The sequence below is a fragment of the Moschus berezovskii genome, chromosome 22 (genome assembly GCF_049115385.1).
Source record: "Moschus berezovskii isolate FMDL1 chromosome 22, NW_MosBer_1.0, whole genome shotgun sequence".
NCBI classification, from domain to species: domain Eukaryota; kingdom Metazoa; phylum Chordata; class Mammalia; order Artiodactyla; family Moschidae; genus Moschus; species Moschus berezovskii.
In genome coordinates, this window is record NC_142481.1 from 5,230,746 (window position 1) to 5,249,426 (window position 18,681).

At 42.1% G+C, this 18,681-nt stretch overlaps 1 protein-coding gene across 1 annotated transcript; it reads left to right on the plus strand.

Annotated features, from left to right (window-relative positions):
* Positions 1-1,551: 1,551 nt before the first annotated feature.
* On the plus strand, positions 1,552-17,961 carry LOC129546176 (uncharacterized). The gene is made up of 3 exons (XM_055411029.2): positions 1,552-1,623; positions 5,479-5,605; positions 15,483-17,961. The coding sequence occupies exons 1-3, from the start codon at positions 1,567-1,569 to the stop codon at positions 17,738-17,740; spliced, it is 2,442 nt and encodes an 813-aa protein (XP_055267004.2). The 5' UTR covers positions 1,552-1,566; the 3' UTR covers positions 17,741-17,961.
* The last annotated feature ends 720 nt before the right edge of the window (positions 17,962-18,681 follow it).

Genomic DNA, 18,681 nt, shown 5'->3' on the forward strand with positions numbered 1-18,681 from the left:
AGTAGTTTGAACATTCTTTGGCATTGCCTTTCTTTGAGATTGGAATGAAAGCTGACCTTTTCCAGTCCTGTGGCCATTGCTGAGTTTTGAAGATTTGCTGTCGTATTGAGTGCAGCACTTCCACAGCATCATCTTTTAGGATTTGAAATAGCTCAACTGGAATTCCATCACCTCTGCTAGCTTTGTTCGTTCTGATGCTTTGAAAGCCTCACTTGACTTTGCATTCCAGGATGTCTCGCTCTGGGTGAGTGATCACACCATCGTGGTTATCTGGGTCATGAAGATCTTTTTTGTACAGTCCTTCTGTGTATTCTTGCCACATCTTCTTAATATCTTCTGCTTCTGTTACATCGATACCATTTCTGTCCTTTATTGTGCCCATGATTGCATGAAATGTTCCTTTGCTATCTCTAATTTTCTTCAAGAGATCTCTAGTCTTTCCTAGTCTGTTGTTTTCCTGTTTCTTTGCATTGATCACTGAAGAAGGGTTTCTTATCCCTTCCTCTAAAGATGGAGATTTTTGTCACTTGGGACAGCTTGGATGAATGTAGAGAATATTATGCTAAGTGAATTAGGACAGACAGGATAAGATTGATATTGTATGTGCTCGCTTATATATGGAATGTAAAAATGTGAGACTCAGTAGTGCCAGATGGTGGGATGGTGGTTATCTGGGGCTGGGAGGTGGGGAAGATGGGGAGATGTTGGTCAAAAGGTAGAGACTTTGAGTTGTAAAATGTGTGTGTCCTGGGGAGGTATGCACAGCATGCTGACCGTAGTTAATCCTGTTCTGTTACTGCATGCTGGGAATTTGTCAGGAGAGTGCGTCGTCAGTGTTGTCACCACACACAGAACATGGGAATTTGGAGGTGATGGATGTGTTGGTTTGTGGATTGTGATGAATATTTCACAGTGTACACGTGTCACATGATCACATGGTGTATGGTATATGTACACATAACCCTTCTCATTAGTCTCAGTAAAGCTGGAAAAGAAGAAAGTGCGAGGTGGCCTGGGCTAAATCCTTCACTAGTGCTCAACCCAGGCTTCACATGAGATCATGAGGCACTTTGTCCGGGCTTGTTTTGAACCCTCCCCCAACAGACTCGCTCCTTAGGATGTCCTGTGGGGTTGGCCCCAGAAATGTGCACAGAGCCGCAGATGATTCTGATTTGGATCCTGCATTGAGCACCAGGGCTCTTAGCCTCCACTTCTGAGACTGAGGGGAAGGGGAGGGCGTTCTGTTCTGAGTGGGACTGGACTGGGGCCTGCTATTTGACCTGAAGGGGATCGTGGGGTCAACGGAGGTGCCCCGTGCTGCTGTGTGTATGAGGCCTCAGCAGGAGGGCAGTGTGATCCGAGGGAAAGTGTGGGAAAGTCCTGTGTTGCTCTTTCTGCTGGAGTTGACCGTCCTGAGTCCCTCCTGAGACAGTGGCCACAGAGGACTCTCTGTTCCTCATGGTGAGGGCTTCCCTGTGTGTGTGGTTGGGACTCAGGAAGGGGATGTGTTGACCCTAAGCATTAAACAGTATGTTTTCAACTTTCATGATAGAACTGTGAAGACTCATGGACGAAGAAGCCCAGAAGAGGAAAGAACAGGAGTCAGGCATGGCTCTTTCTCAGGTAAGGTCATGTTCTCAGTGGATTCTCACAGTGCCTTCCTGAAATGCCCTTCTCTGGTCTTGCTAATCATGTCTGACTCTGAAGTGTCCTGTCTGACTCCTGTACACGCACACTCACCCAGGGCCTTCCCTCAGGACCTGTTGTCTCCACTTAGATCCTGTCTCCCTATGACCCGGTGACCTGGCCCTTGTGAGGAGGCTCCCCTGGGTGCTGTCCTTTGCAGGACTCCTCACCCATGGGTTGCAGACCGGGTCTCAGTGCTGTTGGGCAGCAGGGATTGCTTAGGGCCCATCTGGGGATGCAGTGTCTGCTCTCTGTCAACCAGGGTTAAAAAGCTGTAGGTGGACCTCAGGTATTAACATGTACAGTACACGGTAAAATCTGCAAAAGAGGCTAATGAGGGAAAATCAGTTCTGACTTTTTATAGTACATTTAAAACTAAATGAGCGCCTCCTTGAAAACTTAACTGGGAATGGATTGGAAGGTTCAGAGATGTCAGGGCTAGGGAGTGTTTCGTAACACCGTCTAATTTAAACTGTGAAATCAGGTTTACTAATTTTTTTTTCTTTCTTTTTTGACTACATGATGCAGCTGCCAGGGTCTTAAGTTCTCTGAGTAGGGATTGAACCTGAAACCCTGCAGTGGAAGTGAGGGATCTTAACCCCTGGACCATGAGGGAATTCTCCAACTGTACTAATCTTGATTCAGTATTTTCTTAATGGAATAAAATAATAAATTTTGGAGTTTGTTAATAAGTACATACCTAAAATTGAGGATAAAAATCACATTCTGGTTTTTAAAATATATTCATTTCCTGTACTATCTTCATTGCTTCAGTGTCTTTTCGCTAGTTCTGGCAAGTGGCGGCTACTCTTTGGTTGCGGTGCGCACGCTTCTCATTGTGGTGGCTTCTCTTGTCTTACAGCCCAGGCTCTAGAGCGTGCCGGCTTCAGTATTTTCACCTCCTGGGCTCTACAGCTCTGGCTCAGGAATTGAGACTCATGGGCTTAGTTGCCCCTCAGCATGTGGGATCTCAGACCAGGCAATAACCCACATCTCTTGCATTGCCCAGTGGATTCTTTACCACTTACAGTAGGGAGTGCCACGTATTTTTAAATACAGGTATTTTATAAAGATTGGAATAAATCTTCTGTATGTTTTCTGCTCATATTACTTTTTCTTTTTTTTGAACTAGAATAAGATAATGTTGAGGCATTCCCTCTTGGTACAGTGGCTAAGAATGTGCCTGCCAATGTAGGGTGCACGGGTTCCATCCCAAGTCCGGGAAGATGTCTCAGAGCAATTAAGCCCATGGGCCGCAACTACTGACCCTGTGCTCTAGGGCCCAGGAGCCATAACTGTGGAAGCCCGCACACTCTATAGCCTGTGTTCCAAACCAAGAGAAGCCACTGCCATGAGAAGCCTGGGCACTGCAGCTCCAACTAGAGAAAGCCCACTCACAGCAACAAAGACCCAATATAAGCAAAATAAGTAAGCTTTGGAGAAGAAATAGAATGTTGACAAAGTTACTGAATGAAGAAGTAAAATGAAAGAATGGGAACCCACTCCAGTATTCTTCCCTGGAGAATTCCACGGCTAGAGGAGCTGGCGGGCTGCCGTCAGCAGGGTTGCAGAGAGTCTGGCATGCGTAAGCAGGTAAACAACAACTTCCACACACAACAGATGGAGCTCTGAAGAACAATTCTAAGCATCTAACTTTCCTCCTACAGATTCTTCAGTGACTTCCAGTAGCTTTTGGAATAAAGTCCTACATCCGTAGATCTTGCATAAATTAGCCTCTACCTGGCATTACCCCATCTACATTCCCTGTGTCCCAGTCACACTGGCTGACTTTCTGTTCAGTAAATATCTTCCTGCCTCAGAGCCAGCACTCAGGCTGTTCTCTCTGCTTGCAACACTCTTCCATTTCCCACCTTGCCAATCCTAAGTGTTTATTCCTCACAGAGACCTTTTCTGATTTCTCAATGTAGCTTAAGACTTTCTGTTTAATCTTGTCTTAGCGCCAGGCCTGTGTCAGAGCACTTATTTCAGTAGTAACGTTAAAATTGTGGATGAAATTGGCTGGCTGCTCGATGATGAAATTGGCTGGCTGGCTGCTCGATGATGAAATTGGCTGGCTGGCTGCTAGATTGTAACCTCCGTCATGTTCACTGCTATATTACAAGGTGGAGCCACAAAGCTGACGCTGAATGAATTTTGATAGAATGAAAGAAAAAAAATGAAGACAACTCTTCTTGTTTCAATCAGTTGTGTGTTTACACATGCATGCATGAATGCATGGGTATGTAACTGCATGGTTTTATTACAAAAACATCATCTCATAAATAATGGTGTATGCTTTGTAGCAGTTTCAGTTGTATCTTAAGTGTGTTTCATGGTGTTAAGTTTTTTCTGCATCATCACAAGAATGATGTAAATTGTAGTAAGATTATTCACACTGTGTGGGTTGTGATGGGAGAGGGTGTGACCCTGTATGGTGATCTTTTATGCTGTTCTATTGTATTTCAGCTTCCTTGAACTTGTTTCAGATATTCTCAGGGAACTCTGTGTGGAAGCTCTTTCCTTCTCTGGTAGTTAACTGGTTGATTCTTTAGGTTCAGTTCTCTCTCCCAACCACCTGAGCTCAGGTCCTGTTGCCTCATTTCTTAACTGTTTGATCTGAGCGATTTCTTCGAGTGAGAGAATTTTCTCCCCAGTAAGGTGGACACAGATCTTTCTGTACCGTGCTGTTATGTTGATGACAGGTTCATCCATGTGAAGGCTTCAGAGGAATGCTTAGTGTGTAGGAGTGCTGAAATATATGTTGTCATTGTGATGATGTTTGCATAATCACACTGTGTGTTCTTTTAGAGTCACTGTGTTTTCATGTTCATCGCAGTACTGTTTATAATAGCCAGGACATGGAAGCAACCTAGATGTCCCTCAGCAGATGAATGGATAAGAAAGCTGTAGTAATATACACAATGGAATATTACTCAGCCATTAAAAAGATAGCATTTGAATCAGTTGTAATGAGGTAGATGAAGCTGGAGCCTATTATACAGAGTGAAGTAAGTCAGAAAGAAAAACACCAATACAGTATACTAATGCATATATATGGAATTTAGAAAGAAGGTAACGATAACCCTGTATGCGAGACAGCAAAAGAGACACAGGTGTATTGAACAGTCTTCTGGACTCTGTGGGAGAGGGTGAGGGCGGGATGAAATGGGAGAATGGCATTGAAACATGTAAAACATCATATGTGGAACAGATCGCCAGTCCAGGTTTGATGCATGAGACAGGTTGCTCAGGGCTGGTGCACTGGGATGACCCAGAGGGGTGGGATGGGGAGGGAGGTGGGAGGAGGGTTCAGGATCAGGAACAATGTATGCTCATGGCAGATTCAAGTCAATGTATGGCAAAACCAATATAATATTATAAAGTAAAATTAATGAATTGAAACAATAATAAAGTAACTGTGGACTTTGTCATCTCTGAAGACAGCAGTCTTGCTGTAATTCATCTAGATAGTGACACTGTGTGTGTCACTCAGTGTGTTGAATGTTTACACTTCTGCATAGACAACCCACTATTGGTTTTAATTTGTATATTTTTCATGTCTTATCCACATGCATGACAAATTCATGTTAATTGCAGGATATCATCATCTTAGGAAAAAGAGGAAATTATAAATTAGATTAGAAACTAACAGTTTGCTTCAAGCACCTTTTAAAGGATCTATCAGAATATTACTTCAACTGAATTGAGCTTTACCACTCTTACTCCTTCTCATTTTGTGTGAAACTAAGAATCTTCCTCAGGGCCCATTGGTGAAATGTGGTTTCATTTCAGGCACAGTTGACCTTCAAGGATGTGTTCATAGATTTTACTCCTGAGGAGTGGGAATGCCTGGATCCTGCCCAGAGGACCTTGTACCAGGATGTGATGGTGGAGACCCTCAGGAACCTGCTGTCTGTGGGTGAGGATCATTTCCCTCTGAAGTGGGGATCTGCCCTGGGGTAGCTCTGCATGTTGCCTCTTTACCTTTTGAGATCCCCTGTTTTTCTTGACTAAGCTCAAAACCTTGTTGACTCACACATGTAAAGCTTCCTGATTGGCATCAGGGTTTAAACTTGTCTTTCCTTCAGGTGACCTGCCCACTGTGTGATACACAAGGAGTTTCTCCACAGCTCAAGTGTTCATAAAGCTGATTTCAAACTTTGAAATGTCCAGTTGCCTGTTTTCTAGCCCTGTGTTGTTGGTTCATTAGTTCTTGGATAGGAACTAGATCCCTGCTGCATATTATACTGTATATTACACCGTTCCCTGTGCATTCAGAAGGAGGCAGACAGTTAATTCATTTGTGAAGTATTTTTCTGTCAGTTTTTAATGTCCTCACTCCTTGGCTGACAAAAGAGCTGGATTCTACACCTGCCAATGCAGGAGACACAGGTTCGATCCTTCCTCTGGGAAGATCCCACATGTCACAGAGCACTACACCTGTTGTGCCTCAACTACAAGCCAGCACTCTAGAGCCTGGAATGTGCAACTACTGAGGCCCCATGGGACAACTACTGAAGCCCGTGCACCCAGGAGAAGCCGCAGCAAGTGAGGAGCACGAGCACCGCAACTGGAGCGTAGCGCCTACTTCTGATCTTGGAGGAAAGACCAAGCAGCAACAAACACTCACCTGCGCCCAAAGGAATGAATACACCAATGTATTAAGAATAGTGGATACATTTATTAAAAAAGGGAGGTTGGATTTTGGAAGAAGCCACAGTATATGGCGTTACTTCTGAGTAGGAATTTTTGTTTCTTATCTGATTGTTATTTCCATTCTTGTGGCACAAGCAAGAAGACCCCTGGATTGTGGAGAATGAGGTGCTAATAGCAGAAATCCAGATGAGGGGGAAAATATCAACAGTGTGATCACAGGTCAACTGTCACAAGGACAGAGAGGAAGCCACACCATTCATGGTGTTTTGGAAACTCTCCAAGGGGGAGAATTCTGTGAGAAGACAGATGTTTAATGTTTGGGAACTCTGAGAGGAGATTTTTGTTCTCCCTAACTTACGGCTCTGTTCTTTGACATGTGAAATGTACAGCACCCATAGAGATGAAGGCAAGGCCAATTTTTTTGGCCTGTACTGGGTCTTTGCTGCTATGTGGAGTTTTCTCTATTTGAGACGAGAGAGGGCTGCTCTCTAGGAGCGGGGAGCACGGTTTCTCGTTGTGATGGCTTCTTTTGTTGTGAAGCACAGGCCCTAGGCACACGAGCTTGAGTAGTTTTACCATACAAACTCAGTTATCTGTGGTTCATCAACTTATTCTCCGTGACATGTGAGATCTTCCCAGAACAAGAATGGAACCCATGTCTCCTGCATTACTAAGCAGATTCTTACCATGAAGCCACCAGGGTGTTAGGGAAATTAAGTACATAGTATTGTTTAGGTTTCAAGATAAAGCAGTGCATTCTTCTGACCTTGCTTCTAACCTGCATGGAAACTGCCCTGAGTGTGAATGTCCTGTCTCCTGTGAGTGCAAGTCTTGGATCACCATAGATAAGATAGGGGACAAATCTTGAGATTGTTCAGCCTTTGCAGGGGCACTTGCCAGCCAAGCCCCAGGCTTAGCACCATTCAAATTGTCTCCTGGATCCTCCTCTCTGCCTACCATGAAGTAAATAAAAGTAACTTAAAACTGTCTAAAGAGAAGTTACAACTGGAAAAAGAATTACACAATTTGTGAGGATGATTATCCATGTTACAATGTCACAGTATATTTTGGCTGATCAAATCTTCACTTTTTAAGTCGACTCTCTTTAGCCGGCCCGCAGCTCCAATAGTGTCCCCCTCTGCCCTTCTCTCTCCATTCTTTGTCCTGTTGTGGCCTTATACCCCTCCCAACCCCTCTGTCTCCCTCTCCATCAGCTGGTCCCCTTCTAACTGCCCCTGTCTCTGAGTGGGGAGGGGGAGCCCAGGTTCCCCAACTCTAGCAAGTTTGTTTACCCCTTTCGATTCTTCTGATCAGAGATCCCCATCTCCCTGGAGGGACGTGCCAAGATTTTTATCAGTCCTTCTCGCCCTGTTATCACAGTCAGTTTGAGCACTATTCAGTCTGTATTTTAGCCATAAAGCTATGACTATAGAAAGGAAAGATATTTGTTTGATACATGATGGCCGTGATGTTGTTTAGACTCTGCAGAAAACTGGTTAAGATGACTTTTTTTTCTTTGAAAGTGCAAGACCGGTTCATTTTACATGTGGAATTAAAGACAGCCTTGTTAAAAAAGCCCCCCCAAAAAAAGCTTAAGGGTAACCTTTGCCAGGGCTTCCCAGATGACTCTAGTGCTCAAGAACCTGCCAGGCCCTGGGGGAGAAACAGAAGACATGGATTTGATCCCTGGGTAAGGAAGATCCTATCGGGGACCAGCCTCGATATGGCCCAGGGTATCCTCGGGATGAACGGCGTCGGCGTCAGAGAAAGAGAGAGAGAAAGAGAGAGAGAGAGAGACAGGGGCTGATGATTCCTTGGTTTACGCTGGAAACCAATAAAACCCCAGCACGGGGTTTGCTCTGTTTATGTAGGCCGCAGGCGCCCTCTCGAATCACTGGAGGCACCCCACCAGGGCACCCCCTCGAGTGGGTCTTAGAAGCCCAGGCAGATAAGTAAACTCAGAGGGCCCAGCGCTCCAAGGATCTCAACCAGAAAAAAGGAGAATAGAGAAAAGGATGGAAAAAGAGAAAGAACGACACGGAGAGACCAAGCTTCAGTGAGCAAGGCCCAAAACTTTATTTTCCAGTGCTGCTTTTATACCCTAAGTTGTGCACATAAAAAATAGAGAAAGAGAGGTACAGACTCACGCCAAAATCACGCGGGGTCAGCAGTCTTGACCCTTATCAGGATCAGGGCTCATTTTTGTATGTCTCATGATATACAAAAGTTTTGGGTGGTTTACATCATCTTCTGGCCAGGTGGCCTACTAACAGTTTATGGCCCTCTCTCCTAACAAAGGTTAGTTAGCTAGAAAAAGTCTTATATTCTTTTAAGATGATTTTCCTAAAGTCAGGTGCTAGACACATGACAAAGTTACATTCCTATAAGGCACAGGTGTAGTGAGCTACAAGAAAGGAATTTATTAACTTAAGATCTGATGTGGTTAAATCAAAGGCCACTACTTATATTCTCTATATGTGATTAATATATTTCCAAGGATACAATAGATAGAGGAAACTTTGCAGCAAGCATTGATTCAACAATGAAATCTTTTTTAGTACTACTCTAATGATTTTAACTTCTTCAACAGATTCCTGTATTTTAGAATATTAGGCTTTCTGTCCTTGCATGGCTGGGAGGCTATAAACAGTCACACTCATAGTTGTAAGAGCCCGGACAAACTTGTCATGCAAGTTAGAAAGCTATCAGAAGGGCTTGGATTGGAACACTCCTATTAAGCCGAGGAGGACTTTTAAACTACAGCTCTGAATTAATGTTTTCAGAGAAAGGTGGTTGGGGGGAAGCCCCCGTAAGTGTTAAAGGACTTGGTAAGAGGCGTAAGATAGTAAAGCAGTCAGACTCCGGTTTTCTTTGGGGTAGATGCTCAGGTAAGTCCAGGGGGTTCCTCGAGTCCGGATTAGCCTTTGCCCGTCAGGCCTCTTCCCCAGTTGACCTTTGCCACGGGTAGGATTTCCCTGGCTGGCTCCCGGCAAGATCCCCTGGAGGAGTGAATGGCAACCCACTCCAGTATTCTTGCCTGGAGAATCCCATCAGGGACAGAGGAGCCTGGTGGACTAGAGTCCATGGGGTTGCAGGGAGTTGGACAGGACTAAAGTGACCCTGCATAGCATGCAACCTTTGCCATGTCTTTGAAATACGTAACCCATTTTTCCAGCGATTTCAGTCTTGGGCAAATTAGAATTTTAAACCACGGGGCGGGGGCTGGGAAGAAAAGGGTGAAAGAGACATTTTAAATCTCAAGCAGGAAAGTTTGAGAGCTCTCATGTCTGTTGATATGCATTTATGTTTGTCTCAGTGTGTGTCTTTGTTTTTGGATAATATTGGTGAGGTTAATTTGTAAATGAGCTCTAATTCAATTGTTTGTAAAAAACAAAAAAGCACTTACGAATCAAACAATTACAAGAAAAATTAACCTAAATGAATTTCAGGTTCACATGAACTGGGAAATATTCAATATTAAATATCTAGTATTAATGTTTGTTTGCTAATCCATTAAGACATGTCTTGAGTCTTCAACATTGTCTAATACTTTTATTGTACCTAGGTTTAATGTTAAGTAAGTTTGTCAACAGTTAAAGTAACTCGAGTGAAGAAACTTTTAAGGAAAGAATGGAAATGCAATTGGAGCATTTAGATAAACTCTGTTAGGAATGATTCTACTTTAGAAATGTCTGTCTAAAATAGTCTCTCCAGATTTGAATAACTTGATAGGGTTGTGCTCAACTAAGTGATGAAAGTTTGTTGACTATCTAGGTCATTTCCAAATAAAATAAGATTCTGAACCACAGATTACTGAAAACTCATTTCCTCTTACAGACAAACTAAAGAGATTATCGACTATTAATGAATACGTTTGTTGCCACCCTGAGGTGTTCTCTGTAGGAAATCAAGTATTCTTAGACATTATCAGTGGTATTTATGTTGACCAGTCTACAAAATGCTAATATAACGGACAGCTCATGATTGCTTAAGGGAAGTAAGACGTGTGTTTTTAGTAAGAAAGGTATGAGAAATGTGGGCCAATCACTTTGCCTTGTCCCCCCTGGTTAATTTGTCTCAGGACCCTCGCCTTGGGTACACAGGCACACCCTGGATCTGAAGTAAAGGCTTCTCAGAGGAGCAAAACTCATTATGGCCTGGAATGATCCTCTGACTTTTAACTCCAAGGAGCCTTTCTGTGTTTGTGTACTGTCTCCTTATCAGACAGGGTTTTTTTCCTTTCTTTGTGCTTGCCATGATTATTCCCTTGATTTAAGAGACAAACTGGCTGTTTACCCTGTTTTTGTTGGCTGTAAATTCCTCAACCGGAGCCTACCTATCTCTTATCTCAGGGTGGTAGCTGATTGTAGATGTCCAATCTGCAGCCCATCTAACTCCTTCCTCAAAAGTACATTTTATTAAGGAAAATGGAAAGTACTTCTTACTAACAGATGGCTGTTTCTAAATGAACAAAGTGATTTTTTTTTTTTAAAAAAGACGTTTCATGGAAAGTGGACTTCCAGGAAAAGTGGTCCCAAAAGGCAAGGTCTTTATATGTTCTGCAACAATCTGTCAATTGTGTTGCTTGACTCCTGTCAATTTTGTTGCTTGACTTTGGGTAGCATGTGATGATGTATTTCAAAGAGATTTACATCCCCTTGTCCCCCTCCTGTGGTAATTAGTGCTGTTAGGTGGTATTTACTGTTGTTTGTTTTATAGAAAAAATCAAAAGTTACTTTTTTTTTCTTTGCTGTGCCACATGGCAGTCTGGTTCTTAGTTCCCCATTCGTGGATGGAATCTTTGCCCCCCACAGTGGAAGCACATGGTCCTATCCACTGGACCATAGGGAGTTTGCCTCAAAGGTTACTAGATATATTTACTTCCTGTCATGCTTATTGTGACACGTCTCTTTGTCTGCATTACATCTTGTATGTTGTTATTTTCCATTTCGTTCCCAAGAGTTGTCTCTGACTCTAGTTACTAAGTTTTCCAATCACATTCCTTGATCCTCATAATAATAAATTAAAAATTTATTTAAAATTTATTTGTTTTTGGCTGCTCCAGGTCTTTGTTGCTTCAGTGGCTTTTCTCTGCTTGCTGCAAGCAAGGGCTACCCTCTTTACAGTGCATGAACTTCTCATTCTAGTGGATTCTCTTGTTGCAATGCGTGGTCTCTGTGTGTTTGCTCAGTAGTTGTGACTCCCCAGCTCTAGAGCACAGAAGCATCACTTGTGACCTGCAGGCTTAGTTGTTCTCAGGCATGTGAGAATTTCCTGGATCAGGGATCAAACCTCTGTTCCCTGCACTAGCAGGCGGATTCTTTACCTCTGAGCCACAAGGGAAGCCCCAAAGCTTGTTCCTTTACGTATATCATGGAGCCAATGAACTGGGTGAGTTTAGGTTACTGTGTAGATAGGAAGTTGATGTATTGAATGATTATTGTGTAAGTAGAGAATGTTTCACTTATTTTTTGGTTTTTAAAAATGACTTGTCTTTTTGTATTACACAATATAACTGACATGAACCACTTGTTAATGTCATCAAATGCCTATATGTCTATCTACTGATAGATTTCTAAGAGGTATTGAGAAAACTGTTTGTTTCCTTGTTTTTTAAATTAGTTTAGGGAATTCCCTGACAGTCCAGTGGATAGGACTCAGTAGTTTCACTGCCGCGAGCCTGGATTTAATCCATGGTTAGGGAACCAAGGTCTCATAAACCACATGGTCCAGCAAAAAAAAAAATATATATATATATACACACACACATATATATATAGTTTACAGAATTCTTTATTTTCTCAATGCAGTATTTGTTGAACAGTTACTAACTGCCATTTATTTGTTACATTATTCATTAGAATGCTTCTTTTGCATTGTTTGCCATTCCAATGGATTGCCTGTTTGATGATTGTTTGCTCAGTTGCTCAGTCGTGTCTGACTCATTGTGATCTCATGGACTGTAGCCCACCAAGCTTTCCTGTCCATGGAATTGTTTTCAGGCAAGAATAGTTCACGATTGTGATTTCCTGCTCCAAAGGATCGTTCTGACCCACGGATAGTATCCCCCTGTGTCATGTCTTCTGCATTGGCAGTCAGTCTTTTACAGAATGATTTCTGTTCGTTTCCAAGGCAAACCATTCAATATTACAGTAATCCAGGCCTATGCCCCAACCAGTAATGCTGAAGAAGCCGAAGTTAATCGGTTCTATGAAGACCTACAAGACCTTTTAGAACTAACACCCAAAAAAGATGTCCTTTTCATTATAGGGGACTGGAATGCAAAAGTAGGAAGTCAAGAAACACCTGGAGTAACTGGCAAATTTGGCCTTGGAGCACGGAATGAAGCAGGGCAAAGGCTAATAGAGTTTTGTCAAGAGAATGCACTGGTCATAGCAAACACCCTCTTCCAACAACACAAGAGAAGACTCTACACATGGACATCACCAGATGGTCAACACGGAAATCAGATTGATTATATTCTTTGCAACCAAAGATGGAGAAGCTGTATACAGTTAGCGAAAACAAGACCAGGAGCTGACTGTGGCTCAGATCATGAACTCCTTATTGCGAAATTCAGACTTAAATTGAAGAAAGTAGGGAAAACCACTAGACCGTTCAGATATGACCTCAGTCAAATCCCTTATGATTATACAGTGGAAGTGAGAAATAGATTTAAGGGAATAGATCTGATAGATAGAGTGCCTGATGAACTCTGGACGGAGGTTCGTGACATTGTACAGGAGACAGGGACCAAGACCATCCCCATGGAAAAGAAATGCAAAAGAGCGAAATGGCTGTCTGAGGAGGCCTTACAAATAGCTGTGAAAAGAAGAGAGGCGAAAAGCAAAGGAGAAAGGGAAAGATATAAGCATCTGAATGCAGAGTTCCAAAGAGTAGCAAGGAGAGATAAGAAAGACTTCCTCAGTGATCAATGCAAAGAAATAGAGGAAAACAACAAAATGGGAAAGACAAGAGACCTCTTCAAGAAAATTAGAGATTCCAAGGGAACATTTCATGCAAAGACGGGCTCGATAAAGGACAGAAATGGTATGGACCTAACAGAAGCAGAAGATATTAAGAAGAGGTGGCAGGAATACACAGAAGAACTGTACAAAAAAGATCTTCACGACCAAGATAGTCACGATAACGTGATCACTGACCTAGAGCCAGACATCTTGGAATGTGAAGTCAAGTGGGCCTTAGAAAGCATCACTAGGAACAAAGCTAGTGGAGGTGATGGAATTCCAGTTGAGCTATTTCAAGTCTTGAAAGATGATGCTGTGAAAGTGCTGCACTCAATATGCCAGCAGATTTGGAAAACTCAGCAGTGGCCACAGGACTGGAAGAGGTCAGTCTTCATTCCAATCCCAAAGAAAGGCAATGCCAAAGAATGCTCAAACTACCGCACAATTGCACTCATCTCACACGCTAGTAAAGTCATGCTCAAAATTCTCCAAGCCAGGCTTCAGCAGTATGTAAACCGTGAACTCCCAGATGTTCAAGCAGGTTTTAGAAAAGGCAGAGGCACCAGAGATCAAATTGCCAACATCCGCTGGATCACGGAGAAAGCAAGAGAGTTCCAGAAAAACATCTATTTCTGCTTCATTGACTATGCCAAAGCCTTTGACTGTGTGGATCACAATAAACTGTGGAACATTCTGAAAGAGATGGGAATCCCAGACCACCTGACCTGCCTCTTGAGAAACCTGTATGCAGGTCAGGAAGCAACAGTTAGAACTGGACATGGAACAACAGACTGTTTCCAAATAGGAAAAGGTGTACGTCAAGGTTGTATATTGTCACCCTGCTTATTTAACTTATATGCAGAGTACATCATGAGGAACGCTGGGCTGGAAGAAGCACAAGCTGGAATCAAGATTGCTGGGAGAAATGTCAATAACCTCAGATATGCAGATGACACTACCCTTATGGCAGAAAGTGAAGAGGAACTCAAAAGCCTCTTGATGAAAGTGAAAGATGAGAGTGAAAAGGTTGGCTTGAAGCTCAACATTCAGAAAACAAAGATCATGGCATCTGGTCCCATCACTTCATGGGAAATAGATGGAAAAACAGTGGAGACAGTGTCAGACTTTATTTTTTGGGGCTCCAAAATCACTGCAGATGCTGATTGCAGCCATGAAATTAAAAGACGCTTGCTCCTTGGAAGAAAAGTTATGACCAACCTTGATAGTATATTAAAAAGCAGAGACATTACTTTGCCAACCAAGGTCCATCTAGTCAAGGCAATGGTTTTTCCCGTGGTCATGTATGGATGTGAGAGTTGGACTGTGAAGAAGGCTGATCGCCAAAGAATCGATGCTTTTGAACTGTGGTGTTGGAGAAGACTCTTGAGAGTCCCTTATACTGCAAGGAGATCCAACCAGTCCATTTTAGAGGAGATCAATCCTGGATGTTCATTGGAGGGACTGATGCTAAAGCTGAAGCTGCAATACTTTGGCCACCTCATGCGACGAGTTGACTCACTGGAAAAGACTCTGATGCTGGGAAAGGTTGGGGACGGGAGGAGAAGGGGACGACGGAGAATGAGATGGCTGGATGGCATCACCGACTCTGTGGACATGAGTTTGAGTGAGCTCCGGGAGTTGGTGATGGACAGGGAGGCCTGGCGTGCTGTGATTCATGGGGTCGCGGAGAGTCGGACACGACTGAGCGACTGATCTGATCTGATCTGATCTTCTTTACCAGAGTCACCTCTCTAGTCCTGTATGTTCTTTATCATTTAAATATGTATAAGTATGCATAAAGTGTGTACAATATACCATTAGTTTCTCCTCGATTGTGAGACAGCAGTGTGTTTAGTAGAAAGTAGGATGAGCTTTGAGGTCATGGTGGGAAAATACGTTTTCTTTGTGAACTGACATGAGTTTGCATAAAATGAATGTTTTCTGATTATGTTTGAAACTACACTACCCTAAAAATAATTTGAATTGCAGACGATCATTATTTTTTAAAGAGTTCTATTCCTGTAGTATTTTATAGTTTTAATATCATCATTGTGAAGATTTGTAATTCTGTTCAGGGTCGATATGACTTTTGGTATAATATGTGTTTGACAAGAAATTATTTATTTATGAATTGTAACTAATAGAATACCTGTGGTTCTTTATGTCTTGTAGATATGTCTCATATACATATGATCAAGAAATTACAGGCAAAAGCAAACAGTGGTAAAGGGGAGATTTTTCAAAGAGTGATGTTTGAAAGAGCTGAAAGCCTTGAAATCGAAGATTTTCACCTCAGGAAGATGCAGGAAAATATACATGACTTTGATTGTTTGTGGACAGATGATGAAAGAAATGACAAAGGAATGTCTACATCCCATAACAAAAACCTCACTGATGGAAGAGATCATCATAGTAGAAGTGATGCAGGAAGTAGACCTTTTGCAAGGCACGGATCAAGCTTTCAGGATGAATTGCAGATGGTACAATCTGAAGGGATAATCTTTGAATGTAGTCAAGTTGTGACAAACATCTGTGCCTCAGGTTTATCATCTCAGAAAACTTGTAATGTCTGCAATGGCTTTTCTAATAAAGATGAGAATGCTGTTATGCATCCTTCTGAACTGTTACCAGACCGTGAAACACAAAAGAAAAGACCTTACAAATGTAATGACTGTGACATAACCTTTCTTCAGGACTCAGAACTCACTGGACATCAAAGAATCCATACAGGAGGAAAACCATATAAATGCGATGTGTGTGGCAAGGCTTTTAATCAAACTACAAAACTTGCAATTCATTGGAGAATTCATACTGGAGAGAGACCACATAAATGTGATGTATGTGGCAAGGCTTTTAATCAAGCTGCAAAATTAGTAATTCATTGGAGATATCATATGAAAGAGAAACCATATAAATGTGACGTATGTGGCAAGGCCTTTAGTCAAACTGGAAACCTTGCAGTTCATCAGAGAATTCATACTGGAGAGAAGCCATACAAATGCAATGTATGTGACAAGGCATTTAGTCATAGTGGAAACCTTACTGTTCATCGGAGACGTCATACTGGAGAGAAACCATATAAATGTGATGAATGTGGCCGATGCTTTACTCAAAAGTCACAACTTGAAGTTCATCAGAGAACTCATTCGGGAGAGAAACCATACAAATGCAATGTATGTGACAAAGCGTTTAGTCATGCTGCAAATCTTACTGTTCATCGGAGAATTCATACTGGAGTGAAACCATATAAATGTGATATATGTAGCATGGCCTTTAATGAAGCTCCAAAGCTTGCAGTTCATCAGAGATTCCATACGGGAGAAAAACCATATAAATGTGATATATGTGGTAGAGTCTTTAGTCAAACTGCAAAGCTTGCAGTTCATCGGAGAATTCATACTGGAGAGAAACCATATAAATGTGATGTGTGTGGCAAGGTGTTTAGTTGCACTGGAAACCTTGCTGTTCATCGGAGAGTTCATACTGGAGAGAAACCATGTAAGTGTGGTGTATGTGGCAAGGCTTTCAGTGTAAGTTCAAGCCTTGCTATTCATCAGAGAGTGCATACTGGAGAGAAACCATTTAAATGTGATGTATGTGGCAACGCTTTTAATCAGACTGCAAAACTTGAACTTCATCGGAGAATTCATACTGGAGAGAAACCTTATAAATGTGATGTGTGTGGCAAGGCGTTTAGTCATACTGCAAACCTTACTGTTCATCGGAGACTTCATACTGGCGAGAAACCATATAAATGTGATATATGTGGCAAGGCTTTCACAGTTAGTTCAAACCTTGCTGTTCATCGGAGAGTTCATACTGGAGAGAAACCATATAAATGTGATGTGTGTGGCAAGGCCTTTAGTCAACCTGCAGGCCTTGCAGTTCATCAGAGAATTCATACTGGAGTGAAAGCATATAAATGTGATGTATGTGGCAAGGCCTTTAATCAAACCAGAAGACTTGAGCTTCATCAGAGAATTCATGCTGGAGAGAAGCCATACAAATGCAATGTATGTGACAAGGCATTTAGTCATACTGCAAACCTTACTGTTCATCGGAGACTTCATACTGGAGAGAAACCATATAAATGTGATATATGTGGCAAGGCTTTCACAGTAAGTTCAAACCTTGCAATTCATCGGAGTGTTCATACTGGAGAGAAACCATATAAATGTGACATGTGTGGCAAGGCGTTTAGTCATAGTGGAAACCTTGCTGTTCATCGGAGAGTTCATACTGGAGAGAAACCATATAAATGTGATGTGTGTGGCAAGGCGTTTAGTCGTACTGGAAGCCTTGCTGTTCATCAGAGGGTTCATACTGGAGAGAAACCATATAATTGTGGTATATGTGGCAAGGCTTTCAGTGTAAGGTCAAGCCTTGCTGTTCATCAGAGAGTTCATACAGGACAGAAACCATATAAATGAGGTATATGTGGCAGGACTTTCAGTGGGAATGCAAACCTTGCAGTTCATCAGAGAATTCATACTGGAGAGAACCTTACAAATATAAAAATTCTGACAAACCATTTAGGCAGAGTCATCCATAAGTCATCATCAGGCGGCTTAAACAGCAGAGAAACCATATAATTATGATGTATATGCGCAGCGCTTTACTTGAAATGACGAACTTAGAAACCATCGGAGAATTCATACTAGAGAGAAACATTAGAAATGTAACAGTTGTGAGAAACATTTTAGTGCAAATGTCGTGAGTGTGACAAAACCTTTAGTCAGTGTTCAAGCCTTATAATTAATGAGAAAATTCATACTGTATAGAAAACATACAAGTGAAAAGAATGTGGCAGAGTTTCTAGTGCATGTTCAGTATGAACTTTCATACAGGAGAGAAACCACATAAATGTTATTTATGTGGCAAACCCTTCCGTCACAAGGAATGATGTTGCAGATCATATGAGAATCCATACTGCAGTGAAAACTTACATATGTAGAGAATGCAGTAAAATATATCAACTTTTTGACCCTCAGAAAATTCAAACTGGAGAAAAGGACACAAATGTGTTAGATGTGGGAAAGCCTTGATTCTGTGTTCAGGTCTAACTCACCATCCATTAATTTTTTTTCTTTATTTACAATATTGTGGGTTTTGAGGTACATCAACATGAATAGGCCATAGGCGTACATATGTCCCCTCCCTCCTGAACCCACCTCTCTCGCCACCGTATCCCTTCAGATTGTCCGAGAGCACTCGCTCATAAATCAAACTCCCACTGCCTCTTTTACATATTGTAATATGTATGTTTCAGTGCTAATCTTTTAAATCCTGCCATCATATTTCTTTTGTTTCAATAGATTTTCCTTAGCGTTACTTTTTCTATTCACGTGTTATGACCCAGATTTAATGTTTC